Source organism: Myotis nattereri (assembly GCF_964212035.1).
Source record: "Myotis nattereri genome assembly, chromosome: 2".
NCBI lineage: Eukaryota > Metazoa > Chordata > Mammalia > Chiroptera > Vespertilionidae > Myotis > Myotis nattereri.
This window is the reverse complement of record NC_138076.1, coordinates 167,630,306-167,654,980: the sequence shown is the minus strand read 5'-3', so window position 1 is coordinate 167,654,980 and position 24,675 is coordinate 167,630,306. Positions and strand designations below refer to the sequence as shown.

General features: G+C 39.7%; 1 protein-coding gene across 1 annotated transcript; it reads right to left on the bottom strand.

Moving 5' to 3' along the window:
• Window positions 1-1,224: 1,224 nt before the first annotated feature.
• On the bottom strand, window positions 1,225-2,154 carry LOC308512932 (olfactory receptor 8S1-like; the record flags this gene model as incomplete). The annotated part of the gene is made up of 1 exon (XM_081082656.1): window positions 1,225-2,154. The coding sequence occupies one exon, from the start codon at window positions 2,152-2,154 to the stop codon at window positions 1,225-1,227; it is 930 nt and encodes a 309-aa protein (XP_080938782.1).
• Between the last annotated feature and the right edge of the window lie 22,521 nt (window positions 2,155-24,675).

Sequence of the window (24,675 nt, the reverse complement as noted above, 5' to 3'; positions counted from 1 at the left end):
TACAGCATCACTGGGATGAGGGCCAGGGCTACCTGTCTAGCACTGCACACGAGCTGGGGAATCTTCTTTTATCATGGGGTCCCCTCACAGGATTTTTGGCTATTAGGTAAATGGTTTGAAGAGGATAAACAAATGTGCTATGTGTGGTCTTTATAGGACATGCATAGGTCCAACAAACAATTTCAAATTTCTCCATTGTCCTTGGATACCTGCAGGTATATGTCTATACCTGAAATTCCATGGTGGCACCAAAATATGTCTTTTAGGTCATTTCCTTGCAAATGACAGAATATAATTCTGACTTACTTAAACAACGTAAATTAAGACAACAACAATAATTAAAGAGGGAATTCATGAATTTCGCCTGGGGTAGCTCACAGCATCCAGGGGAGAGTCAGTGTGGCAAGGTGGTAAAAAAATACACTTAGGGGTAAGTCCATTTGGTTCCAAATTCCATCCCCACCACTTACCTCTCTGAGGCAGTTTCCTCCCTCTTCTTAAAATAACGATAACTAAAGCATTTACCTAAGGCACTTGTGGTTAAATACACATTATGTATATAAAATGCTTGGCACAGCCCCTGACATCATGCAAATATCTGATCATGTGTTCTTATTATAATTCATGTTTATGAATCTGCCTTGAAAAGGAAGAATCTAGGATAACACCAGTCATCTTATCAGTGGGCCATTGGGATTGGCTGTCAGAGTACAGCAAACAGAATGGCTGACCTCTGCCTCTCTCTCCTCATCTGAATCTCTCCTCATTAAAATTCCTACAGAGTGAATGGTCTGACATTGACCATGTACTCATTCCTGTACCAAACACTGTGCCAGGAAGAATGAATGAATAATGAGCAGGGATGGGGAGAATTTGGGGTCACCATGATTAACAGAACCTATGATTAGAAGTCTCTGTGGAACTATATTGAGCAAGTGGAATTTAACTGCTAGAAGCATGGCAAAGATAGACGAAGTATAACAGAAATGTGTACCATACTGTGTGTAATAAATTAAATATTTTTCTAGGAAAAATACCTAGGACCACTTTTCTCTGACTCAGGCTCAGCTGGTAACATTCTAAGAAATTTAACTCCATCTCTGCTTAAGGATTCTTAAGAAAAGCTGTAGGGCACCTTGCAGATCCTGATATCAGAGAATTCTCCTGAATATCCAGGCACCACTTATCGGAGTTCTACCCAGAATCCTCATCATTCTGATGTTATTATTTGAAGCACCAGAAATATTTTCTCAACATCCTTTTCACAGCCGCCTTCATCTCCTTGTTCTTGAGGCTGTAGATGAGAGGATTCAGCATAGGGGTGATCACACTGTACTGCAAGGAGAAGATTAACTCTCGAATGGATCCAGAATTTGGCATGAGATAACGGAGAAGTCCCGAACCATAAAAGAAGATCACAGCAGTGAGGTGGGAGGAGCAGGTAGAGAAGGCCTTGCTTCTGCCTGTGGAGGAGCTGATGCGCAGGATGGTGGACAAAATGCGAACATAGGAGAAAAATATCAGGAGAAAATTTCCAAAGAAATGCAGGAGGCTAGAGCAGAGCAGGGCAGTAAAACTTGCAGTCACATCAGAGCAGGACAAGGGGTAAAGAGAGGGCAGCTCACAGCAGAAGTGGTGGATATCTTGAGCCTCACAGAAGTCTAAATTGAGAGCTACAAGGATATTGATAAGAGCATCCAGAAAAGCCAAACTCCATGAGGCCCACACCAGCCCCATACACAGCTGTCTGTTCATCACCTGGGCATAGAGCAGAGGAGAACTGATAGCAACATAGCGGTCATATGCCATCACAGCGAGTAGGCAGGATTCGGTGCCCCCAGAGGCAAACAGAAAGAAGACCTGAGCCAGGCAGCCCTCTACTGAGACAGTTTTCTTCTCAGACAGCAGATTCTCCAGCAGCTTGGGCACAGTGACAGAGGAGTGGCAGAGATCCAGGAAGGACAACTGCCTCAGGAAAAAGTACATGGGGATGTGAAGACGGGGATCAAACCCGATCACCAGCAGCAGCATCAGATTCCCCATCAGGGTCAGGAGGTAAATAACAAGGAACAACACAAAGAGCAGAGCCTGGATCTGGGGGTCCGCAGACAGCCCGAGGAGGATGAACTCAGAGATGACACTGTGGTTCCTCATTGCCTTCAGTATGTCTTGGGAATGTCTGAAATAAACTCGGTGAAGCCTCTTCTAATGTCTGATATCTCAGTGTTTTCCATTCACAAAGTTTCATGCCCACTCAAAAAATGTATTTCTGAAATGGTAGGTCTCTAGATTTCCTAAAATGTGTAATAATCTTTTCTACAGAATCCCAACACTAGATCAACTCCCTGTCCACATTTATTATTCTTTCTGTAATGTCTTAGAGTTACTTTGCTGTTGTTTTATTATTCAACCTACAGAAGGATGTTTGTAAATGGTTGATAATAATCCAGTAGAAAGAGAGAAATTCCAGGAGGAATGAGATACAATTGCAGAAATGGTGTCTGGAGCAGCTGGGTTTCACAGCAGAAGCAGAGCATGGATGGCCTTAGGTGAGAATGGGTTTTCTTCATCCATCAAACACGCATGCAGTCAGTAGAGTTGGTGTTAGGAAGGAAGCACTTCTCATCTGATGGCTTTTGTTTTCACTAAGTATTTAAATGAGATCATTAATGGAAAGTGAAGAGGGGTAGTGTCTGGACATCTGCCCAGTGAGGAGAAAGGGAGTTAATTAGAGACGAAGCAGCACAGAGACATCCCAGATACCATGTAATTTATCACAAGAAACTGTTGACTGATATGAAAACATATTCTGGTCATAATCTCCATGCACCGTTTGTGTGATCTATTCAGAGTCAGCTCTTGTCAAGCCTTCATGCCACTTGTAAATACAGACTACCCTCTAACTTTCAAAAGCTTGACCCTTTTTTCCAACTGTGATCCAAGAACCCAGATTACAACCATCAGCTCAGGATAACCCTTCAACACTATTAACCACACCATCTTGACCTTCATGTCCTGCTCTATCTCTTGTGTTCATACTACAAGACCAACACATTCAATTTTTCAAAAGCCATGCTTTCTCCCCCACTATTTATCCAAACAACACACAGGCCTAAAGCTACTCTTAGGAATCAATTCCACAGTACCTGCATTTCTCGCCTCGTTGAGCAATAACTAACACTGAGTTAAAGAAAAACCTTTGAAAATCCAGTAGCCCAGAAGACAAATAAGTTTAAATATCAGTGTGAGAATTTGGTATTAAGGTGAAGTTTAAAAATTCCTGTTGATATAGATCTCCTCCTTGATTTCTAAAAGAGGAAAATACATGGGTAAATTGTAAAAACCTAAATACTTCCAGTCATGTGGGGATTGCATTTTCTCTTGTTATTATTTTACTTTTTTCTTTTACTCACCTCTCATGGTCTAGCTATAGAGACTGGATTCATCTGGAGAACAGTACACCAGTGGCAGAAGATGCTGGAAAAGCAAGGAATCAAACCATGAAATTCAGACAACCGCCCGTTATCATTTCGGAGGGCAGCAGAAAGAAAGCTCCCCTCTGTTCTACTCATCTCCAAATGGAGCCCCACTATTAGCACTAGAAATTCCTTGAACTTTGGGGAAATGTCCTCTCAGAAATAAAGGCCAAAGCACAAAACTCTTGCAGAGGACAAACCTGAAAATTGTATCCTGTCAGGCCAGACTCCCTCACAGGTAGAGGTGGACTATATTAGCTATTTGAGGGCCACAGAAGTAAATAAAATCATCACTTTCACCTGGTGCTACAGTTTTACTGTTCTCGGTGCTTCGTTTATTCAGGCTAGTGAGTCCAGATGTGGAATGGAAACAGCTCTGAGAAGCTGCCACTTCATGTTTTCAGTTACTGTCACAGTTAGGTGGAGGTAGCTGACTAGGTCATTTCCAAAGAAAAGCTGCCCGAGAGGAGAGGAGTTCGTCTTAGAATGAGACATGCAAAAGCATCTAGGAATTGTAACTGCCTCAAAGGAGTTGCTCAAAAGTATTGTTTAAAAACAGAAGTGTGTGTGTGCATGAGTAAGTGAATGGAAGAGACTCAGGCGGAGAGGAGTCACAGAGAACAGATCTGATTAGAAACCAATGAGGGACTTGGACATCCTAGACTCCCATGAACCCAGATGTAGAAAGGATACTGGATAAAAATTTCACCCACTGGAAAGGTTTGCACCAAAGCTGTGCCGTGTGCCCTGTTCTGAACTTCCACATACCACAGAATACGTAATTATGGGGGATAACTATGACTAAAGATTTGTTTGTGGACCCTATATGTTTGAAGTGCTTGGAGAGGGTTACTTTTTGAGTCACGAGGTGATATTCTGATCTCCTCCCAACTATAACAGACAGCTCTCAGGTATCAGCCTCCCCAAACCTCCAAGTTTCTAGTATAATGTAGGCTTTCAGCCCCAGAAACAAGGAATACAGCAAGGGATATAGCAAAGAGACGTGTCTCAATTGTCCCATGTGTAAAATGAAGACTAAAAACAATTACTTTGTTAAGTTATGAGTTTTTAACTTACTAACTTAAGTATAGTGCTGAAGACAATTGAGGTGCCAAAAAATCATTAGATTCTCTTTTCTTTACCCCCAATCCAAGTGTGTAAATTTCTCAAAAGGAAAAAGAGAAGTGGTTTTGAGGAGCAGACCAAAACATTTAAGGTAATAGAAACAAATACTACATCAGAGAAAAATGTTCTCCTACCTCCAGAGCAGGAGAATAAAAAGATAAGTTGAGAGATGCCAAACCGGTTTGGCTCAGTGGATAGAGCGTCTGCCTGCAGACTGAAAGGTCCCAGGTTCGATTCCGGTCAAGGGCACGTACCTCGGTTGCGGGCACATCCCCAGTGGGAGGTGTGCAGGAGGCGGCTGGTCAATGTTTCTCTCTCATCGATGTTTCTAACTCTCTATCCCTCTCCCTTCCTCTCTGTAAAAAATCAATAAAATATATTTAAAAAAAAAAAAAGATAAGTTGAGAGGACTGAGGGGGAACAGAGTGCCCGAAGAGGAATAACAAGAAGTGGTGGGAATCAGGGTAAAGGGGTCCTACAGAGAACACCATCAGAGAACTGAGAAAACATTACCTGATTTCTGTCTTTTCCTGGCACTGAGTGCATCTTGTTTTTCTGAGTTGGTGGGCATGACTCTCAGGAGAAATTCACAAGACAGAAAATGTTCCACAACATTGAATCATGTAAAGGGACGTTGCTTTTTCTATGGGAGGCTTTTTGTGCATAAATAGAAATCTGTAAGCTCAATACTCAAAAGCTTCTGCAAATCAGAAACCTCTTCTAAACTTTGACAGCATTTTTACCCTTATCCCCTAATGTCTCCACAAAAAGACAAAGAAAAGCTTGAAAATTTCAAATTCCTAATAAGTAGTATAGCAATTCTTTCATTCTTCCTCTAGCACAATTACACAGTCATTTCTTCACAAATCTCTCTCTGTGACTGTTATTACATTGCTAAAAGCACCTTCTTAACAAAGGAGGCTCAGGTGTAGCCATTCATAAGGGCTTGTGGATGAAGGTGCCTAATAGGTTGGCAAGGTCTGACCTGAAAGCCCAGGGGATGTCTAGGTCCATCCTGATTGTTGGGAAGCTCAGCCCCAAGCATACTTTGTATTCATTAGCTAAGAATGAGTACCGGAAGATCCCAGTGCGAATTCCCACTGAAACTCAGTGACTCACAGCTTACCTTTAAATCATCTTGCTAATGTTTGTCATGAGTTTAATTATTATAGACAGTAAAGACAATTATTATTATAGAAACACTATCAGGTCTACAGTAATTTAAATTTTCCTACATATTTGACTTTGTTGCTCAGTGTTTTTCTTCATCTGCAATTGCAAATTCAAAAGCTGAAACTAGGTTGCAATGGATGAGTTTAACACAAATTAGACAGAGTTAAAAACTATTAGTGAATCAGGATAGGTCAGAAGAAAGTAAGAACTTCCATCTGAGAACGTTTTCTTTCTCCTTTAAGAACTTGTTTTCATTTTTCCTGTAGTGAAAGTCTTCTAATGATATATTTATCTCACCTTCATTCTTAAAGGACATAAAATCATAATTTTTTAAATTCAGTACTTTGAAGATAATATTTCATTGTCCTCTGTCCCCTTGTTCATCTAATGTTTCTCCTGAAGTCAACTGTTAGTCTAATTCAGTGATTTCCAACTGATGTGCTGTAGCACACTGGTGTGCCTCAAGAATTTTTAAAACAAGCAACACCTGACTATTTAGTCAGGGGCACTGACCTTTTTTCCCTTAGATTATCAAATAAGAAAATGACAACAGCCAACACAACAATAGCCATCTGGTGTGAATGAGTAAAATTATATTAATTTTTCGTCAGATTGGCAAAAAATATAATAATTCTAGAGGCCCAGTGCACAGATTTGTGCACAGGTGGAGTCCCTTGGCCTAGCCTGTGCCCTCTCTCAATCCAGGAACCCTCAGGGGATGTCTTATAGGCGGTTTTGGCTCGATCCAGACAGGAGGGAGCCTGATCCCTGCAGGCCTGATCTAGACAGGAGGGAGCCCAATCCTGTGCATTGAGCGTCTGCCCACTGGTGGTCAGTGCGTGTCATAGTAACTGGTCGTTCGGTTGGTTGGTCGCTTAGGCTTTTATATATATAGACTAGAGGCCCGATGCACAAAATTTGTGCAAGAGTAGGCCTTCCGTCCCCCAGCTGCCAGCACCGGCTTCCTTCTGGCACCCGGGACTCGGACTTCTCTTGCAGCCCCGGCTTTGTCCTGAAGGTCGTCTGGAAGGACATCCAGTCTAATTAGCATATTACACTTTTATTATTATAGATGTTATATGTGCTATGAGATGAAAAAGGTTGAAAATCTCTGGTCTAATTGTACTTCTCTGGAGTTAATTTGTCTTTTTTTTTCTTGCCACTTTCAGTATTATGTCCTTTGATTTAGTAATTTTATTATGATGTGAAAATGTGTGACTTTCTTTTTATTTATCATATTTGAAGTTTATTTATAGAACTTCTAGCATTTGTAATTAATATATAGTGTGTCCCAAAAATGTATACACACACTTTGAATAATTAAAAAGGCAGTGTTTATTAAAATACATTTCATTTTGTATTAAAATACATTTTAAAATTGAGCTATTAGCTGTTAAAGTATGTATATATTTTTGGGGACACCCTGTATTTTTTTCAGTTTAGAAAAATTTCACCCATTATCTTATATATTGCCCCATTTTCTCATCCATTACTCATTCTTTCTGTCTTCCTTGGAATTCCACGTACATGATGTGTATGACTCTGAGCTCAGGAAAAATTCACAAGACAGAAAATGCATTCTATACATTATGTATGTCATACTGTATTTTTTTCTGTGCCTTGCTGTATATATTTTCTTCTTACCTATCTTACATGTCACTAGTATACTCCCAACAATGTCTAATCTCCTTTAAATGTATACATTGAGATCATAATTTGTCATTGAGTTATTTCTAGAATTTTCATTTAGAGATATTTTTATAGTTTCCAAAAATAATATGCTAAAATTCTCAATCTGTTTTCAAGCTTCATAAATAGTTTAAACTTTAAAGCGGTGTGTCTGGATCTGCTTCCAATGACTCTAGTTTTTGTTTCCCCAGATTCTTGTTTAATTTTTTCTATTGAGAACGGGATATTATTATGAAATTATGGTGAAAATTAATCAAGACTCTGGATTGCAGTCTCTTCATCCAGAGAGAATTTTCACTTGGCATGGACGTCATCAGTTCTGGATTATTATTTGTAACTGCAGGGGCTGAGATGAAGTTGGGTTTCAGCCCATGCCAAGCCAGCCAGTTTCCAATCCAATTTTACTTCAGGGTGTTGCCCTTTGAGGTTCCAACCCACACCCTTGGTGGTCCCTGAAATCCATTTTTCCCATGAACTTTAGGTTTACATAATTAGGTTTACATGAGGTCATGAGGATGGGGCCCTCATGATGGGGTCAGCTCCCTTATGAGAAGAGCCCAGAGAAGTTGCTTTCTGTCAATCTTCACCATTCAGTCTATGGTATTTTTTTATGGAAGCCTGAGTTAATACACTACAGATGTTCCTTCTCAATCCAAGACAAATGTCTCCACCTATGCTTTAGATATTATTCCATTCTGCTTCCTCTGGGATCTAGCATCTTCAAACTTGTTATTTTTCTAGTTGATATTTAATTTTTCTTCTTCCTTGTGTCTTGCATTTAGTAATTAGCACATTCAAACTATTTTCTCTATTTGTGTGTATCATAACATTGTTTTTTCTAAAATACTTTCCCATGCCCTAGCCAGTTTGGCTTGGTGGATAGAGCGTGGGCCTGCAGACTGAAGGGTTCCAGGTTCAATTCCAGTCAAGGGCACATGCCTGGGTTGCGGGCTCAATCCACAGTGAGGGGGTGTGCAGAAGGCAGGCAATCAATGATTCTCTATCATCATTGATGTTTCTATCTCTCTTTCCCTCTTCCTTCCTCTCTGAAATCAATAAAAATATATTTTAAAAAATAAATAAATAAAATAAAAATACTTTCCCAGTCCCACATATCCTTGTAGCTTCTAACTAAATTATCTCATTTTCTCACACCCAAGTATATTAAAGTAATAATTGTATTACCTGGCTATCATTTCTGCATCGACCACTCTTCTGAAGCATCTCTATGGTTTACTAATGACCTCTGAAACTGGTATGAATTTGCTCTCAACCCTGAAATGCATAAAACAGCATTTTCTATATTTTCCAATGTTTTGTTGTGTATTTTTAAAAGGCGAAAGATTTATGCAATCTGAAGAGAAACCAGAGTATGTTGTTTTTGTGTATTTTTAAAAGTGTTTATATTATGTAATTTTTCAAACATGCATAAAGACTTGAAAATATAAAGAACCTCCATTATACCACACATACTTAACAATCTTAACTTTTACCATATTTGCTCTAGATTCCTTTTTAAAAATAGAACATTATAGATCTGAAGTCTTCTTGAGAGCTTGTTTGAAGGTTTTAACAGGGGAGCACAGCTCCTTGTATATCCTTGACTGAAGACTGGTCTCCTCTGGGGGGAAGGTAGTCCTCTTAGACATACCGAGCGAGCAGCTTTGGGAGGGACACATATGGATCAGTGATGGAGGAGGAGGACACCTGACTAGCCAGCCAGATCAGCTGAATCAACCCTGGCAACCAATTGGGTGACAGATGCCGCAGCCAGATCACCCTCACATCCTGAGGTTTTCTTTATACTATTCCCTTCCTCTACCCATAGATAACCACTACCTTAAAGTCAGAACATAGCCTTCTATGATAGGCAGAATGGCCCCCTAAGGATGTCCACTCCCTATTCTTTGGAACCTATGAATATGTTACTTTACATGGCAAAAGGGACTCTGTAATGTCATTAAGGTTACAGACTTATAAAAATGGAAAATTATCCTGGATTATCCAAATAGACCCAACTTAATCACATGAGTCCTTAAAAGCAGAGAACACCCATTGGAGAGAGATGTGGCAGAAATGGAAGTCAAAGAGATTCAAAATATGAGACTTGATCCATAGTTGCTTGAGGAAGAAAATATAGAAAGCACAAGAAGTCATGTGACGCCGAAACCGGTTTGGCTCAGTGGATAGAGCTTCGGCCTGCGGACTGAAAGGTCCCAGGTTCGATTCCGGTCAAGGGCATGTACCTTGGTTGCGGGCACATCCCCAGTGGGGAGTGTGCAGGAGGCAGCTGGTCGATGTTTCTCTCTCATCGATGTTTCTAACTATCTCTCTCCTTTCCTCTCTGTAAAAACTCAATAAAATATATTAAAAAAAAAAAAAGAAGTCATGTGACCAGCTTCTAGGAGCAAAGCCCAGACAACAAATGACAGGCAACAAAGAAACAGGGACTTCAGTACTACAATTTCTTTTTAATTATTTATTTGTTTGTTTGTTTTTTAAATCTTTATTGTTGAAAATATTACAAATGTTCCTTTTTTTCCTCAATGACCTTCTAGCCCGCACCCACCCCCGCCCCAGACCTTCACCACACTATTGTCTGTACACTCTGGATTATTCATATATGCATCAAGGTCTTTGGTTAACCTCTTCCCTCCCACCCACCCCCGCATTCCCTCTGTGATTCTGCAGTCTGTTCCATGCTTCTGTGTTTCTGGATCTATTTTGTTCATCAGTTTATTTTGTTCTTTAGATTCCAGGTATGAATGAGATCATGTGATATTTGTCTTTCTCTGACTGGTTTATTTTGCTTAGCATAATATTCTCCAGGTCCCTCCATGCTGTCTCAAAGGGTAAGAGATTCTTCTTTTTTACTGCTGCATTGTATTCCATGGAGTAAATGACCACAGCTTTTTTATCCACTCATCTACTGATGGGCACTTGGGCTCTTTCCAGATCTTAGTTATTATAAATTGTGCTGCTATGAACATAGGGGTGCATACATTCTTTCCGATTGGTAGTTCGGGTTTCTTAGGATATATTCCTAGAAGTGGGATCACTGGGTCAAATGGCAGTTCCATATTTAATTTTCTGAGGACACTCTATACTATTTTCCATAATGGCTGCACCAGTCTGAATTCCCACCAGCAGTGTACTAGGATTCCCTTTTCTCCACATCCTCACCAGCATTTGTCATTTGTTGATTTGTTGATGGCAGCTATTCTGACAGATGTGAGATAATACCTCATTTTCATGTTTTATTTTGCATCTCTCTCTGATGATTAGTAACTTTCAGCATTTTTTTTTTCCATATGTCTCTTGGCCATCTCTATGTCCACTTTGGAGAAGTGTCTATTTAAGCCGTTTGCCCATTTTTTAAATGGATTGCTTGTCTTCTTTTTGTTAAGTTGTATGAGTCCTTTATATATTTTGGATATTAACCGTTTATTAGATGTATCATTGCCAAATATGTTCTCCCAAGCAGTGGGCTCCCTTTTCATTTTGTTGATGGCTTCTTTTTCTGTGCAGAAGCCTTTTATTTTGATGTAGTCCCATTTGTTTATTTTCTTGTGTTTCCCTTGCCCCAGGAGATGTATCAGTAAACATATTGCTATGAGAGAGGTCTGAGGTTTTGCTGCCTATAGTTTCTTCTAGGACTTTTATGGTTGCACAACTTACATTTAAGTCTTTTATCCATTTTGAGTTTATTCTTGTGTATGGTGTAAGTTTGTGGTCTAGTTTCATTTCTTTGCATATTTCTGTCCAATTTTCCCAGCACCATTTATTGAAGAGACTATCTTTACTACATTGTATGCCCTTGCCTCCTTTGTCAAATATTAATTGAGCGTAATGGCTTGGGTAGATTTCTGGGGTCTCTGTTCTGTTCCATTGATCTATGTGCCTTTTCTTGTGCCAGTACCAGGCTGTTTTGATTCCAGTGGTTTTGTGATACAACTTGATATCTGGTATTGTGATTCTTCCACCTTTGGTCTTCTTTTTCAAGATGGCTGTAGCTATTCAGGGGTTTATTGGTTCCATATAAATTTTTGGAGTGTTTGTGTTCTATGTGTGAAATATGCAGTTGGTATTTTAATAGGGATTGCATTGAATCTATAGATTGCTTTGGGTAGTATGGATATTTTAATTATGTTAATTCTACCAATACATGAACTCAGTATATTCTTCCACTTGTTTATATCTTCCTCTATCTCTTTTTTCAATGTCCTGTAGTTCTCCAAGTACAAGTCTTTTACCTCCTTGGTTAAATTTATTCCTAAGTATCTTAATTTTTTTGTTGCAATGGTAAATGGGATTGGCTTTTTCATTTCTTTTTCTGAAAATTCATTATTGGTGTATAAAAATGCCATGAGGGGTGCGGCTATAGGGTTAAGCCTCGGACTGACCTGTTGGCAAAGTCACAAACAAGTCCCAGCTTAGAGGGCACAGTCCTCTTAGCATAATTAGGCTTGACCTTATGACCTCCTTAGATCTTATCTGGGAAGCTAATGGGCTGAGGGAGGTGCAGCAAGTGCTGCCAAAACAAGTGAAACTCACAAGAACAGTATAACTATGGTAACCAATCTACCAAAACAAGTGAAACTCACAAGAACAGTGTAACTATGGTAACCACTTCCTTGTTTACCTCTGACTATAAAATAAAGGCTCAGCTTGCCTCTGGATCTCTCTCTGTGGCCTCAGCCAGGCACAGGGAAGATCCACGGAGAATAAAGAGAGAACCTGGCTATGCTGATCATCTGAACGCTGTCTCCGTGTTCTTCATTCTTTGCTGACTCCATCCACACCTTTGGGAAGCCCTGGCCCGCTGGGGCTGGACCCCGGCAATGCCATCCATTTCTGGGTGCTAATTTTGAATCCTGATACATTGCCAAATTCATTTATTAAGTCTAGTCATTTTTTGGTGGAGTCTTTAAGATTTTCTACATACAATATCATGTCATCTAAGAATAATGAGAGTTTTACTTCCTCCTTTCCAATTTTGATGCCTTTTATGTTTTCTTCTTGTCTGATCACTGTGGCTAGGATGTCCAGTACTATCCTATATAATAAATATATAATAAAAGGGTAATATGCAAATTGACCCTAACAGCAGAATGACCAGAACAACCGCTCGACCAGTCACTATGAGGTGCACTGACCACCTTTCGGTCCCTTTCCCAAGCCGGCAGGTTCCAATCGCCCAATGGTGAACAGGGAACTGGGGTAGGTGGCGATGGGCAGCAAGGCTGGCAAGTGGGCAGGAAAGGCCGACCTCTCAGTCCCTTCCCCTGGTCATTAGGCTCCAATCACCTGATGGCGTACAGGGAACCGGGGGTGGGTGGTGGCCACTGGAGAAGATGCCCCTGATATCAGGTTAGGCCTAGGGACCATACCTGCACATGAATTTTGTGTGTCGGGCCTCTAGTGTGAAATAAGAGTGAGAAAGTGGACATCATTGCCTTGTTTCTGTTCCTAAGGGAAACGCTTTTAGTTTTTGCCCATTGAGTATGATGTTGGCTGTAGGTTTGTCATATCTGGCCTTTTTATGTTGAGGTATGATACCTCTATTCCCATCTTGCTGAGAGATTTTAGAAAAAAAAGGGTGTTGGGTTTTGTCAAATGCTTTTTCTGCATCTGCATTGATGTGATCATGTGATTTTTGTCTTTGAATTAGTTTATGTGATGTATCACATTAATTTATTTGCAAATATTATACCAGCCTTGTATCCCTAGAATAAATCCCAATTGGTCATGGTATATGACATTTTTAATATATTGCTGGACCTGATTTGCTAATATTTGTTGAGGATTTTAGCATCTATGTACATCAGGGATATTTACCTGTAATTCTATTTCTTTATAGTGTCTTTATCTGGTTTTGGAATTAGGATAATGCTGGCCCCATAGAAAGAGCTTGGTAGTGTTCCTTCCTCTTGGATTTTTTTTTTTAACAATTTGAGGAGGATAGGTGTTAGTTCTTCTTTGAATGTTTGCAAAACTCCCCTGTGAAGTCATCCTGACTAGGGCTTTTGTTTGCTGGGAGTGTTTTTATTACTGATTCAATTTCATTAGTTATTATTGGCCTATTCGGGTTTTCTGATTCTTCCTGATGATGTGTCTTTGCATGGGCCTGTTTGGGTTCTTTTTGCTTGCGACTCTCTGGGCTCTCTGAACTTGTGTGACATTTTCCTTCACCAGGTTAGGGAAGTGTTCTGCCACTATTTCTTCAAACAGGTTATCTATTACTCACTTTATTCACCCTCTGGTACTCCTATGATGCAAATATAGTTGGGTTTCATGTTGTCCCACAGCTTCCTTAAGCTGTCCTCCTGTTTTTTAATTGTTTTTTCTTTCTGGTTCTTTAGTGAGTGATTTTTTCTACCATCTTATAATTCACTGATCCTATCCTCAGCTTCTCCTAATCTGCTGTGTATTCATTCCAATGTGTTCTTTATTAGTACTATGTCATTCTTTATTTTGTACAGGTCATTTTTCATAGTTTCTATATCTTTTCTCATGCTGTTGAACATCCTTGTTATCATTATTCTGAACTCTATATTTATCATATTCTTATCTCCATTTCATTTAACTCTTCTTCTGGAGAATTCTTTGTTCTTTCATTTGGGACTTATTTTTTGTCTCCCCATTTTGACTGCCTGTTTGGGTTTCTGTCTGTGTATTAGGTAGATCTGCAACAACTCCCAGTCTCTGGTGCAGGACAATTTCAGATGCTGTTTTTGACTGGCCTTGAGTACCATTTGGAGCTATCAGAAATCTACAGCTTGTGGCTCTGTCTGTCTGCTGGGTCTGAGTGCCTTTGGGAAGGACCAAGATGTGCAACAAGGTCTGCTTTTCCTAGTCCCTGACCCCAAATTAGATCAGGCAAAGACTCAAAACCTCGAGAGACCTGCCTCTGCCTCCTGTCTGATTATTAATCAGTCTTGATTAGCCTCAAGCTATCTACTACAGCAAGGTTTAGACTCCATAGGGTGGGGTGAGAGGTTTTCCAAATGGGTGGGGAAATTGCTTCCCCCACAGGCAAAAGCTGCCTGGATGGTAAAGGTCTACTGGAGAAAGAATCTTCTGCAGTATGAGGAAATGACTCAGCGCAGGAATCCAGGGTGGCTGCTTTCTGAGGTTTAACCCCAGAGGCACCAAACCTACTTTCTCCTCACACAGCTCTAGTCCACTCTCCCCTCCCTCTGCCAGAGTCCAAGGTGAGTGACTTCATACAAAATTTTGAGTGTTGGCCCTCTAAGACAGTGTCTGAATTTTCAGCCAACTCTCCCTGGCAGACAACCAGATGTTATGTGGGCATCTTTCTTAGTTCTGATGCTCTGAGCTGGGGAGCCCAGCTTGGGGTTTAGATCCCAGAGTTCTTAGTGGGAACCCTCCACAGCTGAAATTTCCCTCTGGAACTTCACCTGCTGTCTCTATGTGGTCTCTACTTTCTGTCCTTGGTTATCAGGGTTCTCTCCAGCTAGTCTTCCTTGATAATTCAGGATGGCTTTTCTGTATGTTGGTTTAATTCCAGTTTGGTCCTGGGAGAGTATCAGTGTAGCCTCCACTTAATCTGCTGCCATTTTAGAAGCTGTCTCAGTCCTACAATTTCAAGAAACTGAATTCTGCTGTCAATCTGAGCTTGGAAGTGGATTCATCCCCAGAACCTCCAGAAAGGAATGCAGCCCTGCTGACACCTCAATTTCTTTCAGCTTAGACTCTAACTGACCTACACAACCTTGAGATAACAAATAGGTATTGTTTATTGTTTCAATTTGCTAAATTTGCAGTAATTTTTGAGACATAAAGCCAATTTTTTGGTACACTGTTTTGAAATCCAAAGTGAAAAATTGATTTTTTTTCTGGGCTCATTCCTACTGTGTCTCAGAAGCAGTGGGTGTCTAACACAATGGGTGGAGGTCAGTGAAGCAGCAAACATTTTCAGAAATTAACATTTCATAACATTATCTCATTATTTTATCATTATCATTTGGATTGAATGGAGCCTGGCCTGAGAGGGTGGGAGGGAGAACCAGTTGTTCAAATCTATGAGGTCACAGTTGAGGTCACAGAAGAATTTAAAAGGGCAAAGTTGATAGGGGAGCAAATGAGATGGGGATGTTGTGAGATGTGACTCAAAGAGAAGTTCTAGGGGTAAAGGGGTGGGGTGCAGTGGATTTGGGGCACCTAACTGGTTACTTTTCTAGGCATAATTGCCTAGTTTGTGACTGGGGTTTGAAGGTGGGGAAGGATGGGAGGAGGAAACTGGGAGGCAACTTCTCATATGTCACTGCTTTGGCCTCTCAACCTCATGGGTTTTTGACAGTCAACTATGAGGCTTCCCTCCTCCCCACAAAGCACTTGAAAGCTGGAGCTAACAGTCCACCAGCCTGTAGTACTACACTTAGTCGACCATGAAGATTTTGTGAGGTGAGACAGGATGGGGCATTTGCCATTGTGACTTCATTATACACTGCTTCCATTCCTTGCCCGACAGCCTTCCACCACCTCAAGGAGCCTCTGGCCAACTCCCTAGCCCCAATCTCAGCCAGCTATTATTTTTTACTTAAGATTCTCTCTTTTATTTTTCACCCACCTTCTCACTGGAATTACTGAGAAAGAGGACCACGACTTCACCTGGGGCAAACATTTCCTTTCTCTCACCCTACTTTTCTTTACATATATGTAAACACACACACACACATTCAAAACACAGATGCTTCCTGAACTACTGAGACATCAGTGTCAGTCCTGGTAATTCTCCAGTGGGTAAGTGCTTCTCTTTTCACTATTCACCTGCCCTCTCCCTATTCATTTATGCCTCCCCAGGGCCTGGAGGAACCTCCATCTTCAGCTCCAGAGTCTCTGGTTTCTGCTCAAGAACAAATGGCACAGCATACCTTCCATGATCGAGAACAAAAAGCTGGAAGGACATTCAGGCAGCAGATTAGGTAAATGAGCTATTATGACCTTCAAATGTCGTTAGATTTGGATATGCTTTATGGGAGAAAAACTAGAGTTACCTGTCTCCCACCCTCTTCCGGGTGCACCTATTTCCTGGATGGGGAAGGTGGGATCTTTCATGTGTCCTCTCCTCTCCACCTCCTCAATGGAAGGGACAATAGAGAATATTTACCATCCTAATTTAGAGGGTGGGCATCAATCTGAAATTCCTCTAAGAGTTAGTTGAGCATACAACCCAGGAACATTTGTTTATCTCAGAGTCAACTTTCTAAGAAGTCCTTATGTCCTCTACAGTATAAATCAAGGCCAGCCATCCCAAACCATGCTTCCCTTGGACCAGTTGGAGAGGGGGACCAGAATCTGTTGCTTGAAACTGAATAGTAGACCCAGACAGTGTTACCCATAAAACAGAAAAAAATGGGCTTACTGTGAGCTTATAGGACAGGAACGTTTCCAAAAGGAATTGGGACTTGGCTTGAGCTTTTGAAGTATGCAGAGTTTCTAGGAATTCAGGAAGAAAGAGTTAAAAATGTCTTCTAGGTTTCTGGTCATCTATCTTATTAAAGTACTTAGAATGATTAACTGGGCCTCAAATCTGAAAGCCAGTGAGGAATCAAGAAGCCTGAAACTTGTAGAGAAATGGAAACCTGTTCTAAGAGTATGAACCCTCTCCAGACAGCTGCAGGACTCAGAAGAAGAGTGAGTAGAGACTGGAGTTTCTGAGAGTTCTACATGGGAAAGCACATAACCACATCAGAGGCCTGTCTTCTCTACTAAAGAACAGATGTTCTGGCAGCAGAAGTGGGCACAACACTGTAAAATAGTAATACCAATAATATTTGAAATTAACTTTACAGTTATAAAGGCTTTCATATAATTCCCCAAACCCTGTAAGATAAAGATCATTCCTCCTATTATTCAGGTGAGGAAACATTCATAATTGGCAAAGAGACTTACCAAAAGGCCCAGAACTGGAATTTGGTGATGCTGGAATCCAAACTTTTCTCTCTCCAAACTCCAAATTCTTCCCACTGCTATAGAATTAGGATTCCAATAACTCAGCTATAAAACAAGGAGAGCACAATAACTAGGCTCCTTGAGAGAAGTCATATCAGAGAGTGGAGTCAAACAGACCTGACCTGAGTTGGAATCTCAGCCTTTACACTATTATGACTTAGCCTATCAGAGCCTACACAGTACAATAGTCCACCCACACCCTCACAGGGCTGTGTGAGGATATGTGGTTCAAAGCACCCACCTCAGTGCCTGGTTCATGGAGGCTCAATCTTCTCTGGCCCAATTTCTAGTAATAAATCACTACAATTCTACTGTGAGTACATCTCTTTTTTCTTCTCCTCTCCTCTCCCCCCTAGTCTTCTCCCCTCCTCCTCCTCTTCTCCTCCCCACTGTCTTCATAATGTGACACATTTTCCATACAAACAGTTGTTCTATGGAAAATAATACAATAATTAATAAATAATAATACAAGAATAAACTTTCACATACTCAGAACAGTAAACCTGCTTTTGCCCCACTCTCTCTATGTATGTATGTATGTATGTATGTATGTATGTCATTCTCTTCATATCACACCAGACATACACACACAGAGGCCCATACTTCCTAATCCTCTTTCCAATGTCCTTTATCCAGTGTGTCAATTATTCACTATATGTTTACAAAGATTGGATTAAAATGCAGCCTGCAGGAGAAAATTCTAGGTGAACCCAGTTCTGTTTTATTTTCTCTTCCTTCCTCATTCCCTAAAATAGGCAGATGAAATCCTCAGGAAAACAATCTTAAAAGTAAGAGGGTTTTCAGGATAACAGGTATGGCTTGTCCCCAGGTTCCACAGAAAAAAACAGCATTCTAGCTGGCAGAATTCTGTGCATGAGCCATCTGATATAATGGTTCCAAGATACTCACCTTGTTCTTTGCTACGCTGAATCTATGTTCATCAGTAGTCCCCTCTTTCCTGGCCGGTGTGCTCAGTGGTTGAGCGTCGACCTATGAACATAAGGAACCTAGGAGGTCGCGGTTCAATGTTTGGTCAGGGCACAAGCCCAGGTTGCAGGCTCCCTCCCCAGTTGGGGGGATGCAGGAGGCAGTCAATCAATGGTTCTCCCTCATCACTGATGTTTCTATTTCCCTCTCCCTCTCTCTTCCTCTCTGAAATCAATAAAAAAATAAGAAAAAAAAAGAGTCCCTTCTTAACAAGAGTCCCCCCGTATCTTGTGACACACGTTGAGAAAGCATAGTGCAGTGAGTGATGGTCACCGTTATTAAACTTGACAGAGATCTGTTAGGCTCAATGTTCTCTTGGACTCAGTATTTGCTCTTTTCTGTGTTCCCCTTCCCTGTGGTCAAACTGGCCTCCTTACCCTTGTTTCGAAAAATAAATTGCTCCTTTCTGTGGCAGGAGTTGTACAAGTAGGAGGTCCAGGCCAGAGATAGAAGATCCTTGAGTTCTGAACCATGCTCTCCCCTCCATCATTTTTCTGCCTTTTTTCCCCAATCCTTTCTTAGGGTTCCACACTAGGGTTCCTGAAACAATTCTAGGAGGAAATGACCAACCCCTCCTCCCTCCTGTTTGTTACCAATCCCCTGACTTCCTTTGGCCTGTCACCTCTACACAGGTCTACACCGGGCCAGAAGACTCACGCTGAGTCTGCTCAGGATCCACTAGCATGGTAGATGAGACTGGTTGTCCATTTTCACCCCTCTTTTCCTTCCAGTTACCCCTCTAATCTTATATACAACTACTTCCTCTCCCAGGTAATTTTGACACTGATTACATTGGTCTTTAGAAACAACAGCTTGGGTTGTGCTGCCAAGAATAAGCAAAATCTTTCAACTTCTTCCTCAACCTTAAATCCCCATCTCCACTCCGTCAGAGTTGTGAAGAAAATAACACATTGTGGGGGAACAAAAAAGGAAGCAGTTTGGTCACTGAAAGTACTTTCTCAAGGTGGATCTGAGCTGTTCACGTTAAGGAGGGTGAAGGGACTGGAGCGAACACAACCAGGCAGGAGAATGGTCAAGTTTAATGATAGTGACCATCACTCTTATTGCCACTGCTCTATGCTTTCGAGTTCTCAATGTGCTGTCACAGGATACTGGGAAGATAAGGTTGCTAGTTCCAGAGGAGACATGAGAGGGGGAAGATGAGACCCTGGCTACCATGTTGCATTTTTAGTATAGAAACATCAAGAAGTCTCATTAGGAGTTGTGAGGATAGAGTTTAGGAGAAGAGAAGCCCTTGACTTATATTTCCAGTACATCAAGTTTATTTTATTTTGATTCTTTATTTTATATACTTAAGAAGTACAGTTTGAGGGTTTGATATATGTATATACTATGAAATAACATAATAATGAAAATTAACATTTCCATCCACTCACATAATTTTTTGGTGATCTACCCTCTTAACAAATTTCATACAGTACAGTATTGTTACCTATAGTCAACATGCTATACATTAGATCTCTGGAAATTATTCATCTTGCATAAATGAAACTTTGTACCTCTTGACCAGTATTTCCTCATTTCGCTCTCACTCAAGTCCCTAATAACCACCATTTACCCTGTTTCTGTGAGCTTGACAATTTTAGATTCCACAAATATAGATCATACAGTACTTATCTTTCTGTGTCTGGCTTATTTCACTTAGCATAATGTTTTCCAGGTCCACCCATATTGTCATAAATGATCATTTTTTCCTTGTTTTCCAAGGCTGAATAATATTCCTTGTGTGTAGATGCCACACTTTCTTTAATCACTCATCCATTGTAAACATTCGTTTGTTTCATATCTTGGCCTTTGTAAATAATGCAATCAATGTAAGAGTACAGGTATCTGTTAAAGAACAATAATCTTAATTACTTTAGATATATACCCAGAAATGGTATTGCTTGATCATATGGTAATTCTATTTTTAAAATTTTTGAGAAAACACCACTGTTATCTATAGTGGTTGTACCAATTTACAATCCTACTAACAATGTACCAGGCGTTCCTTTTCTGCACATCCTTGCCAATACTTGATAGCTTTTTTAAAATCGAGGTAACTGATATATAACATTATATTAGTTTTGGTATATAATGTAATGATCCTATATTTTTATATACTGCAAAATTATCACCACAATAAGTCTAGTTAACACATATCACCATGGTTACAAAATGATTTTTTTTATGATGAAAACTTACAAAATCTACTCTCTCAGCAACTTTCAAATACGCAATACACCATTACTAACAATCGTCACAATGCTGTACATTACATGCCATGACTTATTTATTTTATAACTGGAAGTTTGTACCTTTTGACCCCTTCATCCATTTTCCCCATCCCCTCAACCCCCACCTCTGGCAACCACCAAGCTGTTGTCTGTATCTGAGTTTGATTTGTTTATTTTTTTAGATTCCACAAGTAAGGGAGAGCAGAGTATTTGACTTTCTCTGTCTGACTTATTTCACTTAGCATAATGCCATTCATGTGATTGCAAGTGGCAAGATTTCCTGATTTTTTATGGTTGAATAATATTTCATTATGTAAATATATCACATTTTCTTTATCCATCCATCCACCAACAGACATTTAGGTTGTTTCCATATCTTGGCTATTCTTGATAATGCTGCAATGAACACAGGGGTACATATACCTTTTCAAGTTGTTTTCATTTTCTTTGGATAAATACCTAGAAGTGTAATTGCTGGATCATATGGTAGTTCCATTTTTAATCATTTGAGGGACCTCCATACTGCTTTTCACAGTGGCTGCACCAATTTACATTCCCATCAACAGTGCTCAAGGGTTCCCTTTTCTCCACATCTTCACCAACACTTGTTTATTCTTTTTTATAATAACCATTCTAACAGGTGTGAGGTGATTTTGTGGCTTTGATTTACATTTTCCTGATGATTAGTGAAGCTGAGCACTTTTCATATACTTCTTGGACATTTGTATATCTGTGTATCTTCTTTGAAACAATGTCTATTCAGGTCCTTTGTCCATTTTTTCAATTGGGTTATTTGCTTTTCTGCTGTTGGGTCTGAGTTCTTCATATATTTGGACTATTCACCCCTTATCAGATATATAGTTTGCAAATATTTTCTCCAATTGCATAGGCTGCCTTTTCATGTTGTTGAATTTTTCCTTTGTTGTGCACAAACTTTTAGTTTGATATAGTCCCACTTATTTTTGCTTCTGCTGCCTTGGATTTTGGTGTCATATCTAAAAAATAATTGTCAAGAATAATATCAAGGAACTTTTCCCTATATTTTTCTTCTAAAAGCTTTACAGTTTCAGGTCTTATATTTAAGTCTTTAATCCAGGTTGGTTTGACTTTTGTGCATGTTGTAAAATAAGGTTCCAATTTCATTATTTTGCATGTGGATATCCTGTTTCCTCAATACAACTTATTGAAGAGACCATCTTTCCCCCACTGTATATTCTTGGCACCTAGTCCAAGATTAGCTAGCTGTGTGTGTGTGCATTTACTATTATATCTGGTCTCTCTATTCTGCTACATTGGTCTATGTGCCAGTACCATAATGTTTTGATTACTACAGCTTTGAATCAGAATGTGTGATGCTTCCAGCTTTGTTGTTCTTTCTCAGGATTGCTTTGGCTATTTGAGGTCTTTTATGGTTTCATACAAACTTGAGGATTTTTTGTTCTATTGTAATTTTAATAGGGAGTGCATTGAATCTGCCATTTGCTTTGGGTAGTGTGGACATTTTAACAATCTTAATTCTTCCAATCCATGAGCATGGAATATCTTTCCTTCCATTTATTTGTCGCTTCAATTTCTTTCTCGATGTTTTAGTTTTCAATGTACAGATCTTTCACCTCCTTTGGTTAAATTTATTCTTAAATATTTTATTCCTTTTGATTCTACTATAAGTTAAATTATTTTCTTTTTAAACTTTTTTTATTTTTCAATTATACTTGACATTCAATATTATATTCATTTCAGGTGTACAGCATAGTGGTTAGGCATGTAGATAACCCAAGAAGTGACCCCCAATAAATCTTTGCCTACCTGACATTGTATATAGTTATTACAATATTATTGACTATATTCCTGTGACTATTTTGTAACTGCAGTTCTTCTTTTTTTAATATATATTTTATTGATTTTTTTACAGAGAGGAAGGGAGAGATATAGAGAGTTAGAAACATCGATGAGAGAGAAACATCGATCAGCTGCCTCCTGCACACTCCCTACTGGGGATGTGCCCGCAACCAAGGTACATGCCCCTGACCGGAATCGAACCTGGCACCCTTCAGTTGGCAGGCCGACGCTCTATCCCACGGTTGGACAAACTTTTTGACTCGAGGGCCACAATGGGTTCTTAAACTGGACTGGAGGGCCGGAACAAAAGCATGGATGGAGTGTTTGTGTGAATTTATATTAATAAATTCAAAGTAAACATCATTACATAAAAGGGTACGGTCTTTTTTTTTTTTTTTTTAGTTTTATTCATTTCAAACGGGCCGGATCCGGCCCGCGGGCCATAGTTTGCCCGTGGCTGCTATCCATTGAGCCAAACCAGTTAGGGCCCAATTTGCACTTCTTAATCCTTTCACCTTTTTAACTCAGCTTCCCAACTCCCCCTTTTTTTTAATATTTTTATTTTAGTCCTTTGATTTTTGTTGTTGTTGACATACTAATTTTTCAGGAGTGTGCCATTTAATTGCCTGTATTTTTCAATTTGCCAAATTTCTCCTTTATTAATTTCTAGCTTAATACCATGTGGTAAGAAAAGATACGCTATCAATCTTCTTAAGTTTGGTAAGACTTGCTTTGTGGCTCAACATGTGATTCCTCATGAATAACATTCTATGTGTGCTTGAAAAGAATGTGTATTTTCTTGCTGTTATATAAAATGTTTTGTATATGTCTGTTAGATCTATTTTGCCTGTTATTATTCAAATCTACTATTTCCTTATTGATAATCTGCCTGCATGTTCTATCCATTGTTGAAAGTGGGATATTAAAGTCTATTTCTTCCTTCAGTTCTGCTAATACAGGGTGGAGCAAAAGTAGATTTACAGTTGTTTGTATAGAAAAATAATACAATAATTAATAAATAATGCAAGAATAAACTGTTTCAGACACTCAAATTATAAACCTACTTTTGCCTCATCCTGTGTTCCAATATTGGGTGTATATATATTTAGAATTTAAATTATCAGTTTGTTCTCTGTAGCTATGAATTTGTTTCTGTTTTGTTTATTTTGTTTTTTAGATTCCACATATAAGTGAAATCATATGGTATTTGTCTTTGCCTGATTTATTTTACTTAGCATAATACCCTTAAGGTCCATCCATATTGTCAAAAATGGTAATATTTCATTCTTTTTTCTTATCCAAGTAATATTCCATTGTATATATGTACCACATCTCTTTATCCATGTATCTTTTGATTGGAGCATTTAACCCATTTACATTTAAAGTAATTATTAAGTATATAGTTATTACCATTTTATTGTTTTCTGATTGTTTTTCTCTGTCCCTTTTTTATTCTCTTGATCTCTTCTCTTATAATGTTGACTTTCTATAGTGTTGTGTTTAGATTCCTTTCTCTTTATTTTTTGTATACTCCATGGAGTTCATTGGTGGGCTTCTTGGTGGAGTCTGCAAACCAGTTAACAGAATCTGCAGCTGGTTTCTGAGATCCATGTAGTGGTTGCTATGAGTGCCTATCCCTATTCTCTGCTGCCAGCTCCCCACTACAATTACTCAGCTGTGCTGATCACCTCTGTGATCTGAGTAGGGTGAGGTAAAAGTGGGTCTCTTGGGCAATGTCTTAATAGGCTGGGAAGCAGGGCGTTCTTTTCACTCTTACTTTCCCTCATGGGAGAACCACAGGCTGAGAGGTTCTCTCTTGACAATGAGCTATGCTGCCTCTGAGGAGGGGTGACATGGGTAAAGTGAAACTGTCTTTTCTTACCCTCTCCAATGCATCTATTCATGGCCTTTTTTGTTTAAATGAGGCGATTGGATTTCCTCACTGGACTACTGATTTCCTACAGGGGTATTCCCATCCACAAATAGTTGTCAAAATTGATGTTTCCATGGGGAATATGAAGGTTGGAACCTCCTTTTCTGCTATCTTGCTGATGTCACCCACCCAGTGCCTCATCAGAATTATATCATCCTTTCTTTCCAGAAAATCCACTGAAGAAACGATGAAGCCAAAGGTTGGTTAAGACTTCCAAATACACTGGTTCCTTTGGGGC